This window comes from Mollisia scopiformis, assembly GCF_001500285.1.
Source record: "Mollisia scopiformis unplaced genomic scaffold LY89scaffold_2, whole genome shotgun sequence".
In the NCBI taxonomy this organism is placed as follows: Eukaryota; Fungi; Ascomycota; class Leotiomycetes; order Helotiales; family Mollisiaceae; genus Mollisia; species Mollisia scopiformis.
Genome location: NW_017263582.1, coordinates 519,435 through 542,287, shown reverse-complemented (window position 1 = coordinate 542,287; position 22,853 = coordinate 519,435). Strand labels below are relative to the sequence as shown.

The 22,853-nt window shown below is 48.3% G+C and overlaps 5 protein-coding genes across 5 annotated transcripts; 3 read left to right on the top strand and 2 right to left on the bottom strand.

Annotated features, from left to right (window-relative positions):
• Positions 1-174: 174 nt before the first annotated feature.
• LY89DRAFT_776920 (cysteine proteinase) lies at positions 175-2,326 on the bottom strand. Its single transcript, XM_018222091.1, has 3 exons — positions 2,167-2,326; positions 1,969-2,107; positions 175-1,918 (listed from the first exon to the last, which is right to left on the bottom strand). Exons 1-3 carry the CDS (start codon positions 2,224-2,226, stop codon positions 333-335), a joined length of 1,785 nt encoding a protein of 594 aa, XP_018077470.1. The 5' UTR covers positions 2,227-2,326; the 3' UTR covers positions 175-332.
• Positions 2,327-2,838: 512 nt separating this feature from the next.
• LY89DRAFT_605831 (uncharacterized protein) lies at positions 2,839-5,322 on the bottom strand. Its single transcript, XM_018210406.1, has 3 exons — positions 4,249-5,322; positions 3,906-4,199; positions 2,839-3,859 (listed from the first exon to the last, which is right to left on the bottom strand). Exons 1-3 carry the CDS (start codon positions 4,933-4,935, stop codon positions 2,903-2,905), a joined length of 1,938 nt encoding a protein of 645 aa, XP_018077469.1. The 5' UTR covers positions 4,936-5,322; the 3' UTR covers positions 2,839-2,902.
• Positions 5,323-6,418: 1,096 nt separating this feature from the next.
• LY89DRAFT_167594 (uncharacterized protein) lies at positions 6,419-12,651 on the top strand. The gene is made up of 6 exons (XM_018205547.1): positions 6,419-6,629; positions 6,681-6,901; positions 6,986-7,238; positions 7,329-10,572; positions 10,621-11,563; positions 11,617-12,651. Exons 1-6 carry the CDS (start codon positions 6,584-6,586, stop codon positions 12,322-12,324), a joined length of 5,415 nt encoding a protein of 1,804 aa, XP_018077468.1. The 5' UTR covers positions 6,419-6,583; the 3' UTR covers positions 12,325-12,651.
• Positions 12,652-13,190: 539 nt separating this feature from the next.
• Positions 13,191-17,217, top strand: LY89DRAFT_605829 (uncharacterized protein). Its single transcript, XM_018210405.1, has 2 exons — positions 13,191-13,514; positions 13,566-17,217. Exon 2 carries the CDS (start codon positions 13,572-13,574, stop codon positions 17,028-17,030), a length of 3,459 nt encoding a protein of 1,152 aa, XP_018077467.1. The 5' UTR covers positions 13,191-13,514; positions 13,566-13,571; the 3' UTR covers positions 17,031-17,217.
• A 179-nt stretch (positions 17,218-17,396) lies between these two features.
• Positions 17,397-18,897, top strand: LY89DRAFT_679918 (2-hydroxychromene-2-carboxylate isomerase-like protein). The gene is made up of 4 exons (XM_018213969.1): positions 17,397-17,646; positions 17,804-17,903; positions 18,019-18,303; positions 18,398-18,897. Exons 1-4 carry the CDS (start codon positions 17,569-17,571, stop codon positions 18,607-18,609), a joined length of 675 nt encoding a protein of 224 aa, XP_018077466.1. The 5' UTR covers positions 17,397-17,568; the 3' UTR covers positions 18,610-18,897.
• The last annotated feature ends 3,956 nt before the right edge of the window (positions 18,898-22,853 follow it).

Below are 22,853 nucleotides of genomic sequence, written 5' to 3'. Positions count from 1 at the left end.
CCACACTCGCGTCTAGTTGACAGGTAATAGCGAGATAAACACGCGACCTGCCCCATGCAGGTTAAGAGCGTCAAGGACAGTCAATTGCTGGGACGGAAACTGGGTTAGAACATCCAGAGATGGCCCGACGGAAAACCACAAAGTCATCATGTCGAGTTTCACATTCAAATGATTCTGCATTTGATAATACACATCATAGCGAACTCGCTTTCTCAGGTTCTCAACGCCTTGACAAAGTCCCAGCCAATAATGCTTGCGCCTTTGCATATGTAAACAGATGGGTATCTTTGTGCAGCCTTCCTTCCCACCAAAACGCCATAAATGCAAAGCCTCTAACCCACCGATTGTAGACCGGCGTGACGTGATTCATGTCTAAGCTGAACCCCAGTGCCACATTTGAAAGAGTTCAAGTGGTCTTGACCACAATGAGAAAGTTTCTCAAGCGCTTCCACAATTCCTCCTTCCCCCCAATCGAGATACTCAGGAATTGGCAGTAGACCTTGTCGTCCCCACTGAAAATCTTCTTTGAATCCTCTGTTGATAAGAATTGCCGCAATGCACCTCCTTTGCGGCGTCATATCCTCTTGTTTGTAACAGGAAGTATCGATTCCGGAAGCAACACAAAATGCATTCGTACACACGAACACCCCACAATCATACCCATTCGTTTGTACTGCGCACTTAGTGTTCGGAGTCGTCCATTCCTCTTCTCTGTATTTTGACCCGAGCTGATGCTTCAGCCATCCCCGCATCTGACGGATGAATTCTGCCGGAGAACCTCCCATACTATCAAAGTATTCAATTGTCTTTGCCACTGGGCGAACTACTCCAATAGTCCAATGAGCACCTTGACATATGGGAACGAAAACTGTATCCACCTCCATGAGAGAGGCGCCGGGGGCTTTCTTCCTCTTCATCAGTCTATCAGTGCTCGATGGGCCTTTATTCCTCAAGTTCACGTAGAAGAAGCTGTTGTGCGCAATGAACTTGGGGACTGGGCTTGGCGTCTCTCCAAATGCCTTTGCCTCTGCAGAAGCTGCTTCATTAGCTGCAACAACAATCCACTCGATATAAGTATTAATGATCTCATCATTCAACCAAGAACGCTGGCCTAACAAGGTATTGAAGTCTTTTGAGCGCAGTTCAGTGCCCTCGAGAGATGTGGTAATGGTTTTGTCGTGATGACCGTACTGGGCGTTACTGACAATAGTATCCCACTTTGTGACCAGAGGTTCGACCAAGGCCTTTGAGGGAAACTGGCGGGCGAGTCGACGGTGCTTCGCATCCTGTATGACACGCCTTATTTTCTCACGCTGTCGTGCTGTTCTCTCTTCCTCTGCTTTAAGTTCTCGTATCCGTTGCCCCTCTGCAAGTTCTGCCAGTTTGCGTTCCGAAGGCTTAGGACCAAAGTCAAGGCCTTTCCCGAGAAACAGGCTCTCCAAAGCTTCAACCAAACCTCCCTTCGCAGCAGTCGAGGGCATATCATCTTGAGGTAACGACTCTGGTGTAGCTGGTGCATGACCCCACGATGAGATGAAACCTTTCGACTTTGACCTAGTGTCTGGTGATACGTGTGAGTTCGTTGAAGCCCCTGGTGAGAAAGATGAATCAGAGTGTCTTCTTTCTGGGCCCCGACCTTGTGGCAAAGAATCCGGAGTAGGTGGCGGCTTGGTAGCTTTATATGGTTTTGGTTTCGGTTTCGAATAGCCCAGCTCAGGTGGCTCCCAGAACTTATCGAGATGTTTGCGAGCCTCTTCATCATCTTTGCAATGTGTGACATCTGCTGCGCCTCGTACTGCTCTTCGATATTCATCGACCACAGACTTCGATCTTGGAAGCTTCGACCGTCGCTGGCGCTTCTCGGTGACTGGGAGAGTCGCGCTCTCATATTTCATTTTCATAGGGTCCTCTGAACACTCTATCTATCTGTTAGCTACAAACAACTGCCTGCGCAGATCTGCTACAAACCTGCGGGGCTCACTGGCGCCATTTCTGCTGGTGTTGTGAAGAAGTAGTTGTAGACCGGATTGTAGATGCTGCGGCAAATATTGGAGACAAGGGACAGCGTCGCCTGGAATGGGTACATAGTATTGCTTTCTTGATCGGGCTAATTGACGTGTCAGTCTTCCTCATCTGAGAACGTTTCGCGGGCGTTTTGTCATTCACCTCTTCTGCTGTCGATCGCGTCAACTGGTGATCAGCCTTTCGCTTTAGTGGCCTAGCCATCTTATCAGATCAAGCGAGCACGGTGGTTGAATGTTTATGGGCAACATCGATGACTTGCGTTCGTTTCTGCGGTGTCGTGATGGATTGGGTGAAATCGAAAGAATTGATGTTTGCGGAGCGACATGAGGGCGACTTCCCGAACAAATTTAAGGTTTGCCGATCGCTCATGATTGGTCCACCACCAAATCGCAGCAACAGCCTTGCAGCTCGGCAAGACTGAGTTCCCGTCACAATTATGAAGACACTTGTATTACTGAATTCAGTATGTATCTAAATATTATATTCCATTGCTACCTAATGTTTCGCTAAAATTGCATAGTCTTCTTATAGAAAGATCAGTACAATGATGTCTCAAGAATGATCTCGAGTGTCAAGGCTATCATTCCACGGTATTGTGAACCCTTGATCCTTTATCTAGCCCTGCTAATCTCCTAGGAGTCAAGGGACAACCATGTTCTCCAAAACGCACGTATTAATAATTTCATTAGATGCCACACAAAAGACCTCACGGCATCACAACCTTGAGTTATATATCATATTTCGAGCACCCTTAGCCCTGCCCAATCTTGAAAGTGTTCAAACAATGATATCGAAGGAATGATCTTGAACGTTGAGGACATTCATTGTATTGTAAATATTACAATATGTACTCCAAAAGTACCTAAGAAATGCTACACTATAATTGCGCTCGTCGCTCGCCCAATCGTTTTGTAACGAATGCCGCAAAGTATTCATTAAGTGCATCCACCGTTCCACTGCCCTCAACCAGCGAGGACACAATTCCAACATACCCATCCGGTCTAACAACAATAACTCCTCCTTTCTCCCGGTCCAACCCCATCTTCGCATGTGCTGCAGCCTTCGCATCAGGGACCCGCTGGTCCCAAATGTCATCCGCATACACATGGTCCCTGTATCGAGCCAAAATGTCTGGAACGTCCCTCGAGATCTCAATTTCCGCCCTCTTGCTAGCGAAAATAGTACATAACGAGAAGAAGTGAGAGTGGGGATTGTGGCGTTCATGATGCGATACAGAATCAATATCAGGTCGTAAGTACGATGAAAAGAAAGAGTTCTTTTTCTTCAGATTCTCCGCGAGATCGCGGAGTGCTTGACCTGTAGTGGAAGGGTTTCCAGCAAAGACATAAACTCTAAAAGAGCCGTTGACTGGGATTTCTTGCTCTAAGTGAACCACATTGGCATCAACAACACGTGTAACATTCGAGTTGATGAGGATTCGACCAGTGCGAAGTTTGTTGCCTTTTGGATTGATGATGTTCGAACTTGCTGGGTGTGACGCCGACCAGTTGAGAGCATTTGGGTCATAAGCAACTCCGTACCCACTGGTGAACTCGCAGGATTCTTTGAATGTCTTGATGAATTGGTTTTCCTCCGCATCACCACTTTTCTGCTCTGTGGCTGCTGCTACATCCTTCGCAGCGGGTGCTTTTTGAGAGAATAGAGCAGCGTACTTGGCATCAAAGTTCAATAAGTTTTCGGCAACGAGCTTCCGTTCAGACTCGTACGTTTCCAGGATAGAGCGATCAGCGAAACCAGCTTCGACATGATGGATCTTCCAGGCGAGGTTCAAAGCGTCGAGAAATGCGGTGTTCATACCTTGTCCAGCTTTGGGCTGTAAATTCTTAGCGCAATTCATAACCCGGCTGCATGCAACTTACGCTGTGGGTATGGCAAGCGTCACCACCCATGAAAACCCTGTGGTCGAGAGTGTATTTATCCGCAATACCCTGTCCAATAGGATATACCGAATACCACTCAACTCGTTCCCACTCAATATTGTAGGGCTGCAGTATTCGCTTCGCGGAACTCTGCACCTCTTCTTCTGTGGCAGACTTCCGAGGGTTCCAATCTTTGTCTGTCGATGACGCAATCTGGATGTACAAACGGACCATATCGTTCTCACGTGGAATAACCATAATAGATCCGTGGTCAGAATGTATCGTGCATTTCATCTGTGAGTTTTAGTAAATTTCGAAGGAGCGCAGGCTACCAGGGACATACCTTGATATCCGGAAAGTCCGTCTTCACCACCCCATCCATGACGCCCCAGACGTGAGCTATTGGGTCCTTGTGTTTGATCCCAATCTTCAATTGATCCCGGACGAACGATCGAGCGCCCTCGCCACTGAAGAGATACTTTGCCCGGACGGTTTCTTTTCCTTTCCCATCAACATGCTCCAAGTCCACTTCGACTGGGTATTCTGAATCTACCTTCTCATCTGTCTTGAAACCCTTGATTGTCCATGGCCTCTGGATGGTAACTCCGTTCTTTTCCAAATCAGATATGAAGACCCGTTCAATCAGACCCTGGTGAAGAAGTGTCGTAAACGGATATCTAGCATCAATGAAGCTTGGACAACTGGCCCAGGTTCCTGTTCTATGAATCCCGTTCGAGCTGGGATCCCAGAAAGCGACTTCGTAGACTTTCGCCGGCTCATGGGCCATGATAGCAGGTTTCAGACCCATATTGCGTAAAAGATCCAAAGAACGGGGCTGTATGCCATCTGCGCGGCCAGTCTTCGTCGGCTCGGGGCGGTTGTCGATATGTTTTATCTTGTAACCCCATCGTGCTAGACAAGTCGACAGTAAAAGTCCTACAGGTCCGGCGCCAATGATGACAATATCATAATTAGTCGAAGAACTGGCGGTGTTGCCGACACGTTCTCGAGGAGTCATGCTCTTGTCCATAATGAGCAACAGAATGTATAGAGGCTGAATATATAGAGAGAAAGATACGAAGAACAAGGGTCAATAATGACGCAAAGCGTAATCAGAACGCAAAGTGTAATCAGAAGAAAGAGCGCTGGGCGTCAGAGCAAAAGCTTTGGATTGAAGATAATGAAAAGAGACTTAGAAGTGCCTCCAGCAACCTTAAGTACTGAAGAAAAGAATTTAGGTCGGAGGTTCGGAATCCTCGACGGCAATTGACTCGGTGTCAAATCGCTTCATCTTATCGCATTAAAGCTGGCCCTAGGTGGACTGCTGGAAACGTGGAGCATGATCCAGATTTCGCCTTTGAGGTGCGGTTGCTTGACGCGGGACCTGGTCATCGGCCCAGTTTGCGGGGAACAGCACCCTTCCACCAACCAATTTGATGTGGATCATGGCCTCGAGTTTTCGGGAGGAAAGTCGGGAAACACTAAAACGATGTTGGTCAGCCTCTTAGAGCCTTAGGTTTAAGGCCTCGAAGAACATCATTTGGCCCGTGCATTCATAACCTCACTTCGGTTCGCCTTTTGAACATCTGTCATTCCAAGCCGAATCTATGACCAGCTCCGACATAGAACCTATGTCTAACATCCAACGTTAAGCAGCCCGCCCACCACACTCCTCGAGGTGGCGCAACGTTGTAAGATGATGTAGTTATACGACATCGGTAGCCCGTCAAGTCCAAAAGACCAAAAGACCGATCGTACTCTCGAGAACGTACTGCCGGTGGACATCTTAAGATGAGTCTAGGCAACACTCAGGCTCTAGATTCGAATGAGCTTTATGATAAAAGGCCCATGCTCTATAGATCTTATCTTCGAGTACGGGCACATCTTCCTGCCTCGAGGCTTGAATATAGCTCGCAATTTCCCACAAGACAGATCTTAACACTGTCAGCCACCTTCCGCTTTGATTAAAGACTAGCAACATCAGTCACTCGAATCACGGCCCTTTGAAATCAGAGAATTTTTAGAGCCCATAGTTCTGAGTTATGCTTGCTTCTTTTATCCGCACAGGAGCAGAGCCTCCTTGTCCTGTAGCTCGTAACCCAAAGACATGGTCTTGCTTCAGCATATGGGAGACCTACATGTGTTTGTTTCTGTTCAGAGACGATGCTTTGTTACCGCTTGATAGCAGTCCTAGGAGTGTGGCATTGCTGTTATGTACACCTTCCTTCCGCTCTCCTTTCTCTTGTAGCTTGCTCAATTACATCTCTTTGTGTGCTGACATCTTACTTGCTTGCTTGCTGAAGCCTTGTCGGCGACTTGCTCTGAGCCTGGCTTTGAAGGAATTGTAACTTATTATTTCAGTGATGATATTCGACATAAGCTGACGTCCAAGTGCAAGATCTTTTTGTCTTATCGAACACAGCAACATGCGGTCCATGCGGCCGATAACCGGCCTCAAGGAGGACGCTACGAAAGCAAAGATATCACGTTTAGACACGGCTGGGAAAACCGATCTTATCGATAGGTAATTAGACTCATACTCGACTGCTTCACCCTCGACATACTCTTCAGCGTCCTTTCAGAGACAAGACTCGCCTTTGAAGAGAAACCAGTCACCAGTCGGATCTTTTTCGTCTCCTTCGTCGAATACTGGACCTCTTTGAGAGGCGCGACCTGCGATGAATGTCCCGGGTCAAGCTCAGCAAGCCGAGTGGGACGAAGATAGTAAGTTTTCTGCCCTAGAGCTATTGGTTCTGATGATTGATGGTCATTAAGAGTGCCGAAACTATATCATTCGCACTCTAGACTGGATACCACGAAACTTCGGATATCAAGACGGTCTTTACTTCTTGCACACACACCTGCAACTTGCGTTCGGCGATGAGAACGGACACCTGGCAACTGGTGTCCTGGAAGAGCTGATAGAGCTCGATGGGATTCCCCCATTCCCAGAAGCGCTTTTCCAGCGTTGGAAGTATGCTTACCGACGGAGAAATGTAAGGGACTCTACTTCATTGTCACTCTACCCGCACCAGTTCGAGTATCTAGTAGCTACATTTCATAGCTGACATGCTTTATAGGAAGTCCTCGAACTGCCCCATACTCCTCCTACGAGGACGATCAATCGTCCAGTTGTGCCAACACAGAGGGCAATCGAGCACAGACTTTTGACTTCCCCACAAACAGAACATGGCAACAGGACCACCAATTCTCGCGCATCTCGTCTCTCACCAAGTCCAACTCGTCTGCTTGAGACACGCGGTGATCATGCTCGAGCTATCGAATACACTTCCTACGTCTCTAGAAAGGGCAAGAAACCAAGGATATTGTCCGGTAAGGCTCCCCTTGAACAACAGCAACCATGGCAGATCGACGTGCGAGTAGAACTTTGCTTTGATAGAATTATGCTGACTTCATGACAAGCTCCGACTCAAGAAGAAGTACAAAAAATGCTAGATGATCCTCAATTCGGCAGAGGCGGCAGGATCCAGAGCATGAGATACGTGCATACACCTGTTACAAACAACACAGCTTCTGAGGGACAGCTTAGCCCTGGAGCACTGATCTACAACACTTCAAAGACATCAATCCCTCCAAAATCCGAGAACCTGGTCACGAGAGAACATACACAGCTGGCTGTGCAATCTAATTGTGGCTTCTTGAAAGATCTTGTCGACTATCTTCGGAAAGCGGCTCGCTCAGGTCCTGCTTCCGCCCAAAGCCAATCAACTCAAGAAGTCGAGGAGGATGAACTGAACTTCCAGAAATACATCAGAGAAATATTCCGAGCCGAAAATGCCACACCTCCTTTCGACTTTCAAAAACATCTCGAGGAAATGCACTGGCCCTCTGAGGTCGAGATACCCAATGCAAACTTCGCTAGAAAATATCGTCTTGTTCCTCCTGGACAGTCGTTGCCGATAGAAGTATTGAATGGATCGCGTCAATGGACTCTGAACGAAGAAGAGACAAAAACGCTTAATCGATTATGGCAACAAGCAAGACGAGAGATGAATGAATTATCTGATGGTGAGGAGAGAGTGACTGGCCGACTATGCCAAAGGTTCTTCCAGTTTTATGCGGACCGCTACAATGCTCCCTTGACCACGTCTCTATTCCATGACTCGGGATTGGATTTCGCTTGGGGCAATAAGAGTATGGAAGGCTGGTATGAGAGTGAACCCAGTCTAGCATCTATCGTCGCACATGACACTCCGTACGAGACCCAGAGCGACCTTTCCTACCATACAAGGGGTAACAACAGACGCAAAGGCAATTTGGCAGTCAATATCACCCGCAATTGGCAACTCGGAAGTCGTGGAACTAGCGAGGGCCCATCAAACTGGCACTCAGCGCAGTCACATCCTTCACTCGATGACTTTCGAAACGAGCTACTTAACGAAGAAAAGACGTCGACTACTGATAGTAGATCTGTTCGTGAAGAGGCCTCAAAGGAAGGTCTCAATCAGCGTCGTCATCTCCGTTCGGACTCTGGCTCTTTGGAAGATCTTTTCCGACGTTCCCTGGTCGAAAGTCACCTCCAAAACTCACTCCAAGAAGTCGCTCTAGATTCTGGCTCTTTGGAAGGTCAATTTCGACATTCCCTAGTCGAAAGTCAACGACAACACGCACTTCAAGAAGTCGCTTCGGATTCTGGCTCTTTGGAAGATCTTTTCCGACATTCCCTGGTCGAAAGTCAACCACAAAACTCACTTCAAGAAGTCCCTTCGGACTCTAGCTCTTTGAGGATACCCTTGCCAAATACCATTCCAGATTCTCATCTCTTGGGCAATCAAGATCTCAATTCTCGCCACCTTTTGTGTTTGCCGCGTACAACATACCTCCAAAGCCATCCACAAAGCACAGATCAAGACGACAGCGCTGAGCTCTTTATTCTTCCCCGTACAACCTACGACCCAGGAACACCCAGACCAGAGACAAACACCTGGAGCAACTCCGACAACATGGGTCGATTAAGCTCTCTGTTCAAGACGGACAACGTTGGTGGTTCACAATCTAGGTCATGGAAGAAGTGGCTGCCATGGAGTAGGAAGACGGACGAGGAATCACGAGTTGATTCACCAACCAGGAGTCCGAGTTGGAGCAGCAGCAGCTTGTCTGTCACCAGCCCAGCCACTCCAGCTCCGAGAGAATCCAGAAAGTCTGGAGATCCTAGAAAAGCAGGATCTTCAGCAATTGAAACTTGGAGACAGGAGGTGTCGGTCAACACCAGGGGTATTGAAACATATACCCCAACCGGCACTCCTGCCAAATTCAAATCTCCGTCCTATTCTCGAGACAGGAGAACCAGTACAAGCAGTGGAGCCACTTGGGTAACTGAGACAGCGTCAGTTATCCAATGGAGTCCGACTTCAGTTACAGCTCGAGTCCCGGCCCCGCCTGCACGCACAACTCCTCGGTCACGACCAGCAGACTTTGACAGCATGTACGATGCTTCCCCCGTCGGATCAGAAGCTGGAGAGGAGACGGCTCCTGTGGCGAGCACACGGTTTGGTCCGTACGTGGTCCCTTCGATTCCTCGCGGAGTGTTTGAACCCCGAGGCAATACAACCTTCTCGATTTCGGAAGACCCTTTCACGGGAGCTACGGTGGCAAGTGCACGGGTGGAGATCCCCCCTGGGTCGTTTTCTGCGAGAGGACCGAGTCACAAGTCACCTAGGGCACATCTACTGATACCACGGACAAGAAGAGTCGCTCGCAATGGGATTCTAGAGATTCAGCCAGTACGAAATCAGGTGCCAGATACTCCCACGAGAGGGCTTCGAAATGTAGCAAGAATTGGTAGCGCTAGAGCCGGAGACGTGCAGGGAAATCCCAATGGAAGACTAGAGATTCAACCAGTACGAACTCAGGAGCCAGATACTCCAACCAGAGGTCTTCGAAACGTAGCAAGAATTGGCACTACTAGATCCGGAGATAGAGCTGGAGGCGGACAGGAAAATCCCAATAATATTTCCCGTGTTTTGCAGTGGCGGGAAAAGCGAATGGGACTTGATGGCGCATCTGATGATTTTGGAGATTTTGGAGATTTTGCAGGTTTTGGCGAATTTTGCTCACCTCTCGCCAATGTTGACAATGGTAACCACAACCACAATACCATCTCGCAAGACAATGGTTACGAGATAACCATTTGCTCGAATGTCAACACCACGAACTCTAAAATGGATGCAAATCGAAAATCTGCTTCCTCGTCCAATTCAGCAAATCCACCACCTCTCCGCATCAACAAACAATCGAAGCAAGTTCGCATTGCAGAAAGTCAACAACAATTGAGCGATACCAGTCCACACAAGCAATCCACAATCTTCCCTCCTAGAACTTCCTCTATGCGCAATACCGGCGATTCCCCTGTTGCTGATTCCGTTCGACGTCGCGAGGCTGCTCATATTCGTCAACATAGCGACGCGACTTCTGGTAGACCATCACCGCTCTCCAGCTACAGCTACAGAGGACATTATCTATCCGACGCGTCTGGCAGTCGTCCTTCCACAGAGGAAACAGCGCGCTCAACTCTGTCCAGCTTCAAAGGTCACTACATTTCGGGTTCAACTGACATCATTGGCAACTTTGTCCCAATCGATTCGCAAGCCATGGCTGCTCCAACTGCTGCTCCACAGGCCAACTGTAACAGAGGCAATCTAGACGCGTAAGTAAATCTTTCCAGCGCGTTTCAACAGTCGCTAACAATATACAGGCTTGGCCAGGTCAAGATCTCCTCGAATCCTTATCAATTTGAACCTGATACCCCTCTTCCTGCCCGTCATCATTCGCACCAAACCACGTTCACGGATTTCATTTCGTATCCGCACGACTCCGAATTGGCGCCAAGCCCACAGGTCTTCTATTTGAAGAAGTCTCCATCAACTGGCAATGCAATCTACAACGGTCGAAAGCCGACGCCTATGGTGCCATTGTCGTCCAAGCCAGGCGCGCGCGGTCTTCAAAGATGCGAATCGTCCCCGAATGTGTCTTCTCCAGCTGTGTTCAAGGTGCAATACCAGAGAAGCGCAAGCCCTGACCTCGCTGCTCGTTTTGGTGAGATCGTTGATCCAACAACTCCAATTCGGCGCGGCCGCTCTCCTCCCCGTGAAGAACGCCGTGGACGCTCGTGTGAAGAAGATCGTACACCTGTTCCTGCAAATAATCAGAGATATTTCGGAGAACTGCGATCGGAGTCTCCTTTCCGTGCACCTACTGCCAACGAACATATCCAAAGCTATCTCAGAGAATCGCGTCCAGAATCCCCTCTTCGCGTACGTACGTCCAATGATCATATTCAAAGCTATATGAGAGAGCCCCGTCCAGAATCTCCATTTCGTACACCATCTCGGGATGTGGCTGATCACTACGGTGCTTCTCCTTCAACGACAAGCCGCTATGGCCCCAGATCTCCAACGAAGACATTACGTGATGTTGTCGAGCACGACGAAGTCAGTCTTGACTCCCCAGATCTTACCCGTTCTCCAAAGAAGCGTTCTCGATCGCCCATGAAGAAGATGTTTGGTGAACATGGTTGGCTTGGACGCTCACCGGCGGAGGCACCTGAGAATATTCGTCAGAACCAGAAGGCTGCTGCTGCTAGTGGCAAGGAAAAGATGAGTATGATGGGAAAGCTGAAGACAAAGCTAGGAGAATTCGTAAGTTCATATAAGATCTGGACCTACTGTGTCTTGAACTAACAGTGCTTCAGGCCGAAAAGGCTGATCTCAGTCCTATCGGTCGCGGTCGAAATAGTAACGACACGCCAGCGAAGATCTCAGTCTTATCGGTATCCCTTGGGCCTCCAGAGCAAGCAAGAATCCTCATGGAAGTCGAGCTCATGCTCGTTCATACCGCAAACAGCTTCCTCATGAACCAATTTAGCCAAGGTCGCATGGCCGTTGACTCGATCAAGAAGACCGTTGACGCTTGGAAGGCTCGAGGACGTCCCACCGTCATTGAATTCATGTACGATCAGAGCACACAGCGCGATCTCGTTGCCATCAACCAACAAAACTTCCGCTTTCATGGTGAGAGAGCTGGCGATAGCGTTCGGATCAATTCGATGCTCTATAGCTGGAAGCTTGTTGCGAGTCAGATGTCCATTCGTACCTTCTGTGACGCCGATACGATCATCTTGAAATTACTCTTCGACATCGAGTCGATCTTGGAGCTTCTTGGTGCTCGCGACCCGCTTCTGACCAGACTTCAGCAGATTCGAGCCACTGCCAATGAAAGAATGCGACTTGCTCGTCTGAAGAAAGAGCGTGATAGCACTCAGGATGTACCGATGGGTCGTGAGAGAACTTGGCACAGCAATTCTGCTGAATCGTCTGATGGCCCTTCTATTCGCGAATCCATGGATGACCCTTATGGAGGCTTGAAGCTTGTCCCAGATACTTACAGAGGATTCAACTGAGAATTCAACTGAGAATTCAAGGACGTCTAGAAGCATATGGCTCTCCGTTTGATCTCTTCGCAATCGAACCATCTCTCTTTCGCCGCCTACACTTGGAATCTCTACATCTCGACCATCCACTTGTTCGCTCATATTGTACGACTAGATTTCCTTCGTTCCTGCATATTTCGACGACTCTCCACTCTTTCGAAGAGCATCAGATCTTTTTTTCACTGAAAAGACCTGGCATACTTCGTACTCGCGCTGAGAGATCATTCTCCTTTCTGTATTCCCCATTCCCAATATTGTGTTTCCTCTTTCAACAATGGTTCTGTGGCGAACTTCTGGACCTCTTCCAGTAATGCGACATTCATGAGCTTCTGCTTTTTGTTGTCAATTGGTGTTCTGCTAGGAGTCGTGGGCGTTCTCATGATACCCTTGTGATTTCCAGATTTGATTTGGAAAGGAGAGAAACGTGTTCTATGTGAATTGGCATCTTGCCGATGTTGTACAGTAGTCTAATGAAAAACATAAAATTCCAAAACCACTGCCAATGAAGTGAAATTATTGGCGTAAATAAGGTACTTCCATTCGTGGTGGTACGTGAGACAAATGCGAATCAGGTACAAGGGGAAGTAAGTACACTGTTCACCAAGAGCTCAAGAAGATGATGGGATGAGGAGAGCTCATACTACGAATATATCAAGATCTGAAAGCTCAAATATTACATCTGAAGTGTGTCTGGACTGTGCAATAAGGTCGTGTGAAACTTGCGATGAGAGATTACAAAACTACAATGCAGTATTTGACCTGTCATGTGCATGTGATGCTCTTTGGTGGCGGCCAGGGAACGTCATCGCGAAAAACAGAACGTGCCAGGATTATGTATCGCGGTTGCCTCATGAATAAACACGAATTCTCTTCGACCTCCGTCGCTCCTGCCATCTGGCTCGAGGCAGCGAGACTTCCTCTTGTGAATCTCTGCGGAACTCGTTCTTCTTCCTCCACCCTCCATCACACAACCTCGCCGACTTCCACATCCTCTGTCTCTCCCGCGTCCCGCTCTTCTCAGAAGATTATCTTCTATCCCGAATTATCAGTACACCGCATATTCTCTTCTGTATTTATTGCTTCAAGCTGCAGGCGGCTCTGCCGGGCAGAGTCGTTCCTGCATTCCTTCTCTTCTGAATTGCCAGTCTTTATAGTACTATGTACGATTTCCTTCCTTGTATCACATGCTAGCAACTGATTGACTCTCGCAGTACACAATGTCTCGACTCGCCCATACGTACGGGCCTACCTGCAACCTTGGTCCATCTGTGGCTTTCACCGGTTCGAAGGGTGATGAAGAGATACCAGCACTCAAAGCACATTATTTCTACTCTTCTCCTCAACCGATCGACGATCCTCTTTCTGTCATTCCTATTCCTACCGGCGCCGATGCCAAATCTGCCAACCATCCACCTCGTCCATTCTCGGCATATGATAATAAGGCCCTCGAGGATGCTTGGGTTAGTGTCACATTGGGAAAGGACAAAAAGTCTCTGTTCAGGCGCAAGTCTCAGTCTCCTTCACGGAAAGCTGTTGCAAGTGGGAATGCAGCAGTTGCCGCCGGTACTACAGTGACGGCAGACGTGGGAAGAAGCATAAAGGATGCCGCACACTCAGGAGCAGCCGGCTCAGCCAAGCTTGTAGGCGTGGGTGCAAATGTCATCTCATCTACGGCTGCTTCGAGCGAGCCTGAGAAGGACAAGAAAGGCCACTCCGGAGTTAGCACCTCTGCAGGCGTAGGCACGTCATCCGCGAAGAAGTCTTCGCCAACCAAAGATGCGGATGAAGATACCAAAGCTGCTGCTGCCAGTACTTCTAACGACACAGGCAACCAACACTCAACGGCGGATCCAGAATGTCATCCGAGCAACGCATACTGCGCTGAGCTGAGTGAGGGTCACGAAACTGGCGACGGAGAAGAGGTTGTGGGCCAAGATGGTGAAGCAAGTTACTCCAAGAAGCAAGACAGAAAGGAGAAACGTTCAAAAGCATCGCGAAAAGGCAAATCATCAAACACTTCTCAAGGAGAAGGTGCTGCTTCAGAAGTCGAAGCCTCTGGATCACAAGGAAACCCGTACAATCCAAATTGCGAGGACCCTCACCATGTTTCCATGGACTCTGGAATCGCAGCATGCTGTGCGGAGTTTGAGAAAGGCACCAAATCTGACCATGCACCTTGCATCACGAACGAGGGTACGACTGATTCCAGTCCCGCTTCAAATCAACGATCGGGTACCGAGACATCACAAGTTCGAAAAGACAAGTCTAAGCAGAACAAGAAGTCACCTTGGGCCGAAGTTGGAGAAGCTCAAGGTGACGCCGCTGATGATGATTCTATGGACGAGGTTGGCACGCTTGACGGTCACGACAGCAGAGGGGTCATGAAGGGAAAGCTGAGAAAGACAGGCAATCTAAGCTCTGAGGTGCAGATTCCGGAGCCTAACGCGGAGAACCTTCCTGCTCAAGCAGATACCGGAACGACTGGTCAACCCTTTGTGAAATTGGCATCGCGAAGTCCTGAAACGTCCGCTGCGGAGGACATGGAGACGGACATAATGGCTGAGGGAGAACCAAGCACTCACGCTGGTAATTCCAAGAAACGCCACCAACGCGAGTCGACAGATTCCGAGACTGTCCAAGTCTCCGGATGCAAAGCCCATAAGAACAATAAATCTCAGGGCGAGGTACCTGTCGGAGTTTCGAGACTGCATATGGTCACCTTGCCTACTTTGCAGATGAAGCCAATTTATTGGTCGCCAGTCCATGACATTGCTGCTGTCACTCGTGGTACTTGGTTCTACAAAGACACTATGTATCCTGTTGAGCCCCCTGTGGCAAATCAGCTGGAACTCGGATATTGTGAGCTCAGACCGTGGTCTCAGACATGGTGTGATGAGCTCAGCAGTGCAATCGAAGTCGGAGCCATTGGCGAGGAGAAGATTGTCCACCGCCTCTGGCCCAAAGAGGTCGAACACCAAGGCAAGTCGCGCAAAACGCCTGAGCATATTCTCTACACCGATCCTTATTGTGCCGCAAAGTGCTTCCAAGGAGAAGCTGCTGCAGAAGGGTCCATAGATCCCGATGAGCCTGAGAAAAAGCCTACCGAAGCAAAGACAGTCACGAAGAAGTATTCGTCTGCTCAAGTCATCTACAAGGACGCCCAAAACGCTTTCATCCTCAAGCCAACACTACAGCCTTCTGCGTACTATGGCCGAAAGCCGCTGGCCAAGATCAGAAAGGGTGTCACTGTTGGCATTCATGTGGTTCGAGGTTTTGATTGGAAACTGTGGGACAAACTCCACCCTACGAAGAAGACTGGCACGACCTCAAAAGTAGAACAGAATGCTCCTGTGGCTGGTGACGCAGATGTTAGCAAAGGAACTGCTTGTGAAGCCTGCAAGGCACAGGAGCATCGACAAAAAGTCACTGATCTGGTCTTAGTCATACATGGCATTGGACAGAAGCTTTCCGAGCGCATGGAAAGTTTCCATTTCACACATGCTATCAATGGGTTCAGGCGCTCTATCAACGCCGAACTTGCCAATGATGCTGTTCATAAAGCACTTCGACCGGAACTTGGTGGTGTTATGGTCCTTCCGATCAATTGGCGATCAAATCTGTCTTTCGAGGATGGTGGTCCGAAGAAGGACGGAGACAAAGAGGTCGAGACTCCAGATTTCAACTTGAAAGACATCACGCCCAGCTCAATTCCGGCAGTTCGCAGCATCATCTCAGATGTGATGTTGGATATCCCTTTTTATATGTCCCATCACAAGCCAAAGATGATCCGAGCCGCTATTTCCGAGGCCAATCGCGTGTATCAACTATGGTGCAAGAACAATCCCGAGTTTCAGGTGGAAGGTCGGGTTCATGTGATTGCCCACTCTCTTGGCAGTGCAATGGCACTTGAGATCCTAAGCAAGCAGCCCACTGTGGTTCCCAAGATTGACCCACATTCCAAGAAGATCAACGTGAAGCATTTCGATTTCAACACGACCAATCTTTTCCTTTGCGGCAGTCCCGCTGGTTTCTTCTTGTTGTTGGACAAGGGAAGGCTGATTCCCCGAAAAGCTCAAGGCAAACCTGGAGCAGATGGCCACGATGATGTAGACAAGGCTATTGTTGGTGAAGCTGGTACTTTTGGCTGCTTGGCAGTTGACAATATCTACAACATTATGCATGTCAACGATCCTATTGCATACAGGCTTAATGCGACAGTCGATCCACAGTACGCGGCGAGTCTCAAGCATGCGCAGGTACCTAGTGCCACGACTGGCTTCTTTGAGTCCATCGGCAATGCGGTTCGATCGATGACTCCTGGAGTTGCAACCCCTCAGGATCTCGCCATCGGCCAGGTTCAGAAGCCTGGAGCTGTGACGCGCCTCCCTTCTCAACTCGAGATGGAAGTCCACGACTTTACACGGGAAGAGATTGCAGAGAAGAAGTTCTATCTCGTGAATGACTGCGGACAAGTGGACTGGGTCTTGACCTCGGGAGGTGGACCATTGGAGATACAATATATCAATATGCTTAGTGCGCATAGCAGCTACTGGGGAAGTCCGGACTTCATCAGATTCATTGTGATTGAGGTTGGGCGAAAGCCTGGCAGAAACAATGTACTTCCAAACATGAAGGTTGCAAAGATTGGTCGAAAAGACATTGGCAAGAAGGCATAGGGGAGCTTTTAGGCTGGGGGTACAGTGATTTGCGTGTTTGATTCGATGAACCACTTATCAACGATGAGTGGTCAAATGGAAGATTGTAAGATTGTGGGATGATGCATTACAGCAAGGAGTATGGCGATTAAAGATAGACCTATGATACCCATACCTAGAGACCGTCCAATACAGATTTAAAATTACCAAGACCTTGTCTCCATTTCGACCCATTTGATTGATTGCAACGATTTTCCGAATGATTATCATAAACCTACCCAAACGCTCCCCTTTTCTCATGCGAAACTCCTCGCTTCACGACCCCGCGTGACATGACGTTGGAGCGACAGTTTGCCTCGGCTGAATACCCCACACGCTTCCGTGGATCATCACCACAAGCATAAGCATCAGCATCAGATCAAAAACTTGATTACTATCACTTCACATCCCAGGTTCCTGCATCTTATCTCTGCAGTAAAAGGTAATCAATCAACCCCGATCACGACATTTCACGCCAAACGGCAAACGGCAAACGATCAATCATTGGGCCGACGAAGACATGTCGGCGGTACCGAAGATCAAGCTTTATGTGGATACGGTTAGTCCGTTTGGGTATGAGGCTTATTGGATCTTGAGGGTGAGTTGTGTTCTTTCTCAATTGATTGAGGAGCTGGGAATGTGGAAATGTACTTTGGGATTGTACAACATTTGTACGGTCGTGTTTGGGAGGTTGCGGGTTGGTGGTTGAAGAGGCAGGCAAAGGATGAAATGGAAGCTGATAGAGAGGATAATAGCACGATCCTGTTTTCTCGAAATGTGAGATTGAGTATGTGCCTATCTTCTTAGGAGGAGTTATGAAAGCGTGTGGGAATCCGACGCCGATTAGTATCAAGAGTATGTTTCTACCTTTTTCTCTCTTCTTTACTTTTTTTTGTCTTGTTCTGTCTCTCAACACTATTTGAACCCCCTCCAATCAATTAGATTGACAGTGCTGAAATCAAGAGAACAGACAAAGGCACGTGGATCGGCACCGAGCGTCTCCGCTGGGCGAAAGCCTTCAACGTCCCGATGAAAAAGGATATCCCGCCCAATTTCCCGCCGATGACGCTGACGATCATGAGAGGGATGTGTGCGCTGACGCTTCTGCATCCGGGGAAGGAGGGGCAGGGGATGTTGATTAGGTGTTTGGATAGGCTGTTTGAGGCGTATTGGGTGGAGCATCGGAGGACTTTTGAGAAGGATGTTTTGGCTGAGGTTTTGACTGAGGTTGTGGGGAAGGAGGAGACTGAGAAGAGTATGTCTTTGATCTTTCGTTTTCTATACCTCTCTGAGTTGGATGTGGAATGAGAGCTTGAGGAAGAAAGGGATAAAGCTAACCTGAGATATAGTCTTAGCGATGGTCCCAAAAGAAGGCAAGGAATTACTGGCCAAGAACAGCGATCTAGCCTTCAAGGATGGAGCGTTTGGGCTTCCGTGGTTCATGGCTACAAATTCAAATGGCGAGACGGAAGCCTTTTGGGGTGTGGATCATCTCGGGCAGGTTGCCCAGCATTTAGGGATTGAGAAACCGCAGATGGGAGGTTGGAAGGCTTTGCTTTGAATGGGAGTGGTGAGATCGCGTATGAGCTTGACTTTAGCTTTGAGATTTTGGTGGGGGAGCGATTGAGGAGGTGTGGTTATGGGTAAGAATAGAGCGAGGTTGCTGCGATTGAGAAGAGTGACGTTTGTATATACTAAAGGTCTTGGCTTTGCTCCCCTGTGTGGTGCGTCTTGAATGCTTTCAAGTCGAAAGCAGCTTTCCAGGGCCTGTTTTATTCTGCGGCTTATTTCATTCTTTAGATATGAAACAACAAGACACAATGTTGAATAGAAGAACTGGTCAAGTCCCATGCTTCATCAACCAAGACATCTACCTTTTGCAGCAATGGCTTTAGAATGTCTAAGTAGAACATAGACCCATAGACAGAACACCTCCGAACGCATCCGTCTACAAGATTCGCCTTCCCGCATTGCCGTACACCTCCATCACCTCCATTAAAGCTAAATCCACTCCTAACCATCATCGAGTTCGTACTAGCTTGCACCTGCGAAACATAAGACCAAGTAACTACAAAAGTATACTGACAAAAAACAGACAGAGCGGTAGCACGACCAGTAGGGCGGCCTAATGCTCGACTATAAGGACGATCGATCAACTTCTTCTTCTCCTGCAAAGATGCCAAATGAACTACTTCTCCATATACATCTTCGCCATATCATGAAGCTTTTGATCCCTAGATACCCCAGCTGGTTTCTAGGAAATGAGTCTTTCTGGTTCCTTCCTCGAATGATTATGAGAGGCTTGTGTCCTGAAGCAGCGAAAGACTTCACGTCACTGCTTGCGAGAGCATACACTCAAATTATCGGTTTAGATTCCACGAAGAATTGATCAAAAGAGGTTATTATGCCATATCAAAAGAGCTGTCTTCCTTTCCTGATCTCCACACCAAAGCTCTTCGACCTTGTCAAGAACTCTGCGCTGACGTCGCTGCATGCACTTGCAACCCCATCTATCCGTCCCCAAACCCATCACCATCTCAAATGCCGAAGAGAAATCAACCTTGTTCCTACCAACCAACCTACCGGCTTCTTATCTTCCCATCTAGAAACTTGTTCCAAAGCAGCAGGCAAGAGAATCCTTCGTTCCCTCCCAACTGTCTCCGTTCCTGGTACGTTCCTTTTTGAAACCGATCGATAGGATCTTGACTTTTGCCACTTGAGGTGCAAACTTGGGATGTTGAACTGGCTGGGAGCCGTCGCAGAGAGTTGGATCGTGAAGGGAGAGTTGCGTTTCGTGGACGTCTGAACCTTGAGTTGGAAGAGCGAGCTGGGTTGCTGGAAGTGTGGAGGAAGTACTGTATGTACGATTGCGATAGAGGACTGGTTAGGAGTGTGTTTGTACTCGGTGTTGATGGAGACTGGATGCTTCAGATCTCAAGATGGATGATGGATGGGGTTGTACCGGCTGTTTGCATGCCGGTAGCGTTTTCGCGGGTGTTGGAGTTGACGATGAGTATGCTTTTGTTGAGAAGATCACATGCAGTGGAATATGCTTAGCTGTAATTGAGGCGTGAGGAACATGCGATGAGTGTGCAGTTGAGAGAGGAGGACAGTCTGTTCACTTGATCTCGTGAAGTGAATGAGGAGTGTTGCCTGGGTGAGAGAAGCACTGTAAAGAGAAAAAGTGTTGAAGGAGAGCCTCTTTAACCTTCGTGATATTACACCCGTTAACTATCTGCCACAGACTGAGCTGTGATAACTCATCTCATTGTCCACCAGTATACTCGTCGATGATTCGAAAACATGAGAGTGATTGGCAAGGAAGGCGATCGAGGGTGGACTTCGACTTTCGACCAGAACGCAAGATGGATGAGTCGCCGTGGTCTGTGACGAGATGAGATGTAACAACTGCTTTGTTGGAAAGAGTCAGTTAGCAGCTTCAATGTGATGGCGTTCATGTACTCTACTTGTTGTGCAATCTCGAGCTCAACGTCAACGAGAAGATTCCATCAATCTTGTTGTCCTCCATTCAATGAACATTTGACAAAGGCATCTCCACTCGAACGTCCCTGAGAGGAGTCAGTTAGCGTTAGAGGAATGCTCAACCTGATGGTGTTCATTCACCTGACTTAACATGATCCCAGATCCCTTCATCGCGACAAACACCTAGGCATTCCATCAACAGCATCAACTCTCCTGATATGCCATACACTAGATAATCCGACGGAGACCTCTGGCTGCCGGGACATTAAGAGTTGAACACGATCATAAGAGTCGGGTAGCATACGAGGAAGCTTCAACGATGGTATTCAGTCTGGTAGCACGGCTTCATCGACGAACACTCGGTCAACATACCCTCAGCACTTACTAGCCTTCACTTCCAAACATGCTATGCTATGCTAAGTGCTAATACTAAATTATGTTGTGGTGAGCGAGTCATTGCCTGGAGGTGAGTAGGCTGTGGGAGTCACTTTCTGTGGTGTTGGACAACGAGATGTTTAGGTACGTCTAGGCAGAAGGAGGGAGGGTTTTGTTGCAACTCGGCGACTGAGTCACTTCATCATTACATCAAAGCAAAGCAAAGCAAAGCAAGACTTTCACTCAGGCAACAGGCACAATCATTCAACGATCACTCTACGAACTCCCTTCTACGATTGATTCACCACCGTGCTACTGTAGCTGTGCCCGTTCAAAATTAACTTTTTCCGTGCCAGAAACGCTTACAGGCATTCATTCACTCACCCTCTCACTTAGATTGTTGGGGGCCTCTCTGTGCTGCTGCTCGTCAGAAATAACTCTGTCTGTTTTCTTCAAAAATAACTTTGAATTTTTCTTACGATTCTATGTATGGATGCTATTCACGTAATGAAGCTATCCATCTCGCTGCTACTTCGAGTCAATCCTATCCTACGCCGCCGAATATTATTTAAAATAAAATAAAATGGACTTGTACCTGTACCTACCTGACCCTTCAGCACTAACTTCCAGCCCATCCATGTTGATGTTGGAGCCCCCCCCTTTCCTCGTGGCATCCGAGAGACCGTGGTATGAGTATCAGAATTGCCCCCTAGACAGGATATTCCTTCCTTTCTTCCTTCCATCTTGAATACCTCCCCCTATCCGAAACATATCTATCCTCGTTTTATCTGGAAGCGAATCCGAAAAGAGTGTTTCGTTTCGAGGGGAATTAGTTAAAAAAAAAAAAAAACGGAGACAATTGGGATTTACCGTTGCGCCGTGACCGCGCCTTGCGTCTTGACGTTATGGTGTGGAGAATGGCTGTCGTTGTCGAGATTGCGCCGTTGCCGCATCTGATTTTCCGCCTTCTGGATATGGGCTGTTTGCGCGGGAGATCAGTTCGAGTAACCTGAGAGTAGAGGAGAGTGTAAGATGACGCTTGTTTCGATTGGTGGTAGAGGGGGAGAATGGGCGGGCAAAGTGTATCATCCAGAAGTTTCATCTGAGTCTGCCTCGCCATCAGGTTTTTTTCTGAGAGAGGATGCGTTTCGAGCCTGGTTAAGCCTGATACATTTCTTGTTATCAGAGAGAAAAATAATGCTTCAAGGAGTTACCCAAAGAGTTTCAGAGGTATCGTAAGACAGCCATTTCCTGCCATCATCATACTGTACCCCACGTTTCCTAGGTCGTACTGCAGAAAAATGTATGGGCTCCTTTCCCAGCAACCACCAGTATGATCTACGCATATTGCACCATCGTCGTACACCAAACAATTCTCAGCCAACGGTTCGTATACCGGAGGGTGCGGATCTACTTCCCTTGGCCGGGGAGAGACACGTTTAGTGAGGGATGTACTACGAAAGAGACAACGTTCTGAAACGTATGCAACAAGAAGGCAAAGGCGCGCGTGCTTGCAAGCATTCGGAAAGAGAGAGTGCAGTACAGTAGACCTGCACGCAGGCCAAGAAACGTGGAAAGAGCAACTTTGGTACCGATCTGTCAAGAGCGAGATTAGAACGTGGATTTTTCTTGGTTGCAACGAAAAATGGACAAATCCCAGGGCGTGCCAGCCCTTCCTGGTAGGACGAAGGAGGAAGCTCGGTATGCACGCTGCCAACGGCCACGTGTGAGGGGAAGAAGGGAATCCTCCACAGACGCGAATATGGTGTGCTCATCCTTGGGAAATCAAACCGTTATCGGCATATAACTAACATGTTGGGGTCTATTTGGGGGACCCCTTCAATGAGGAGATCAGGGAAGGAATCGAATCAGACAACGTAGATCTTCGGAAATCTTCAGCAACCCCACTGCCGTCTTCAGAACGGGAAATGCACCGAACGTCCCGAA

Excerpts from the sequence above, each read along its gene's own strand:
- LY89DRAFT_776920 (XM_018222091.1), bottom strand. The coding sequence starts at position 2,226 with ATGGCTAGGCCACTAAAGCGAAAGGCTGATCACCAGTTGACGCGATCG. Across the intron at positions 2,108-2,166 it reads CGCGATCGACAGCAGAAGAG|CCCGATCAAGAAAGCAATAC; the intron begins GTGAATGACAAA and ends CACGTCAATTAG. Across the intron at positions 1,919-1,968 it reads GGCGCCAGTGAGCCCCGCAG|AGTGTTCAGAGGACCCTATG; the intron begins GTTTGTAGCAGA and ends ACAGATAGATAG.
- LY89DRAFT_605831 (XM_018210406.1), bottom strand. The coding sequence starts at position 4,935 with ATGGACAAGAGCATGACTCCTCGAGAACGTGTCGGCAACACCGCCAGT. Across the intron at positions 4,200-4,248 it reads CGGACTTTCCGGATATCAAG|ATGAAATGCACGATACATTC; the intron begins GTATGTCCCTGG and ends TAAAACTCACAG. Across the intron at positions 3,860-3,905 it reads ACGCTTGCCATACCCACAGC|CCCAAAGCTGGACAAGGTAT; the intron begins GTAAGTTGCATG and ends AAGAATTTACAG.
- LY89DRAFT_167594 (XM_018205547.1), top strand. The coding sequence starts at position 6,584 with ATGAATGTCCCGGGTCAAGCTCAGCAAGCCGAGTGGGACGAAGATA. Across the intron at positions 6,902-6,985 it reads ATGCTTACCGACGGAGAAAT|GAAGTCCTCGAACTGCCCCA; the intron begins GTAAGGGACTCT and ends CATGCTTTATAG. Across the intron at positions 11,564-11,616 it reads AGACAAAGCTAGGAGAATTC|GCCGAAAAGGCTGATCTCAG; the intron begins GTAAGTTCATAT and ends ACAGTGCTTCAG.
- LY89DRAFT_605829 (XM_018210405.1), top strand. The coding sequence starts at position 13,572 with ATGTCTCGACTCGCCCATACGTACGGGCCTACCTGCAACCTTGGTCCA.
- LY89DRAFT_679918 (XM_018213969.1), top strand. The coding sequence starts at position 17,569 with ATGTCGGCGGTACCGAAGATCAAGCTTTATGTGGATACGGTTAGTCCG. Across the intron at positions 17,647-17,803 it reads AGGCTTATTGGATCTTGAGG|CACGATCCTGTTTTCTCGAA; the intron begins GTGAGTTGTGTT and ends AGAGGATAATAG. Across the intron at positions 17,904-18,018 it reads GACGCCGATTAGTATCAAGA|ACAAAGGCACGTGGATCGGC; the intron begins GTATGTTTCTAC and ends TCAAGAGAACAG.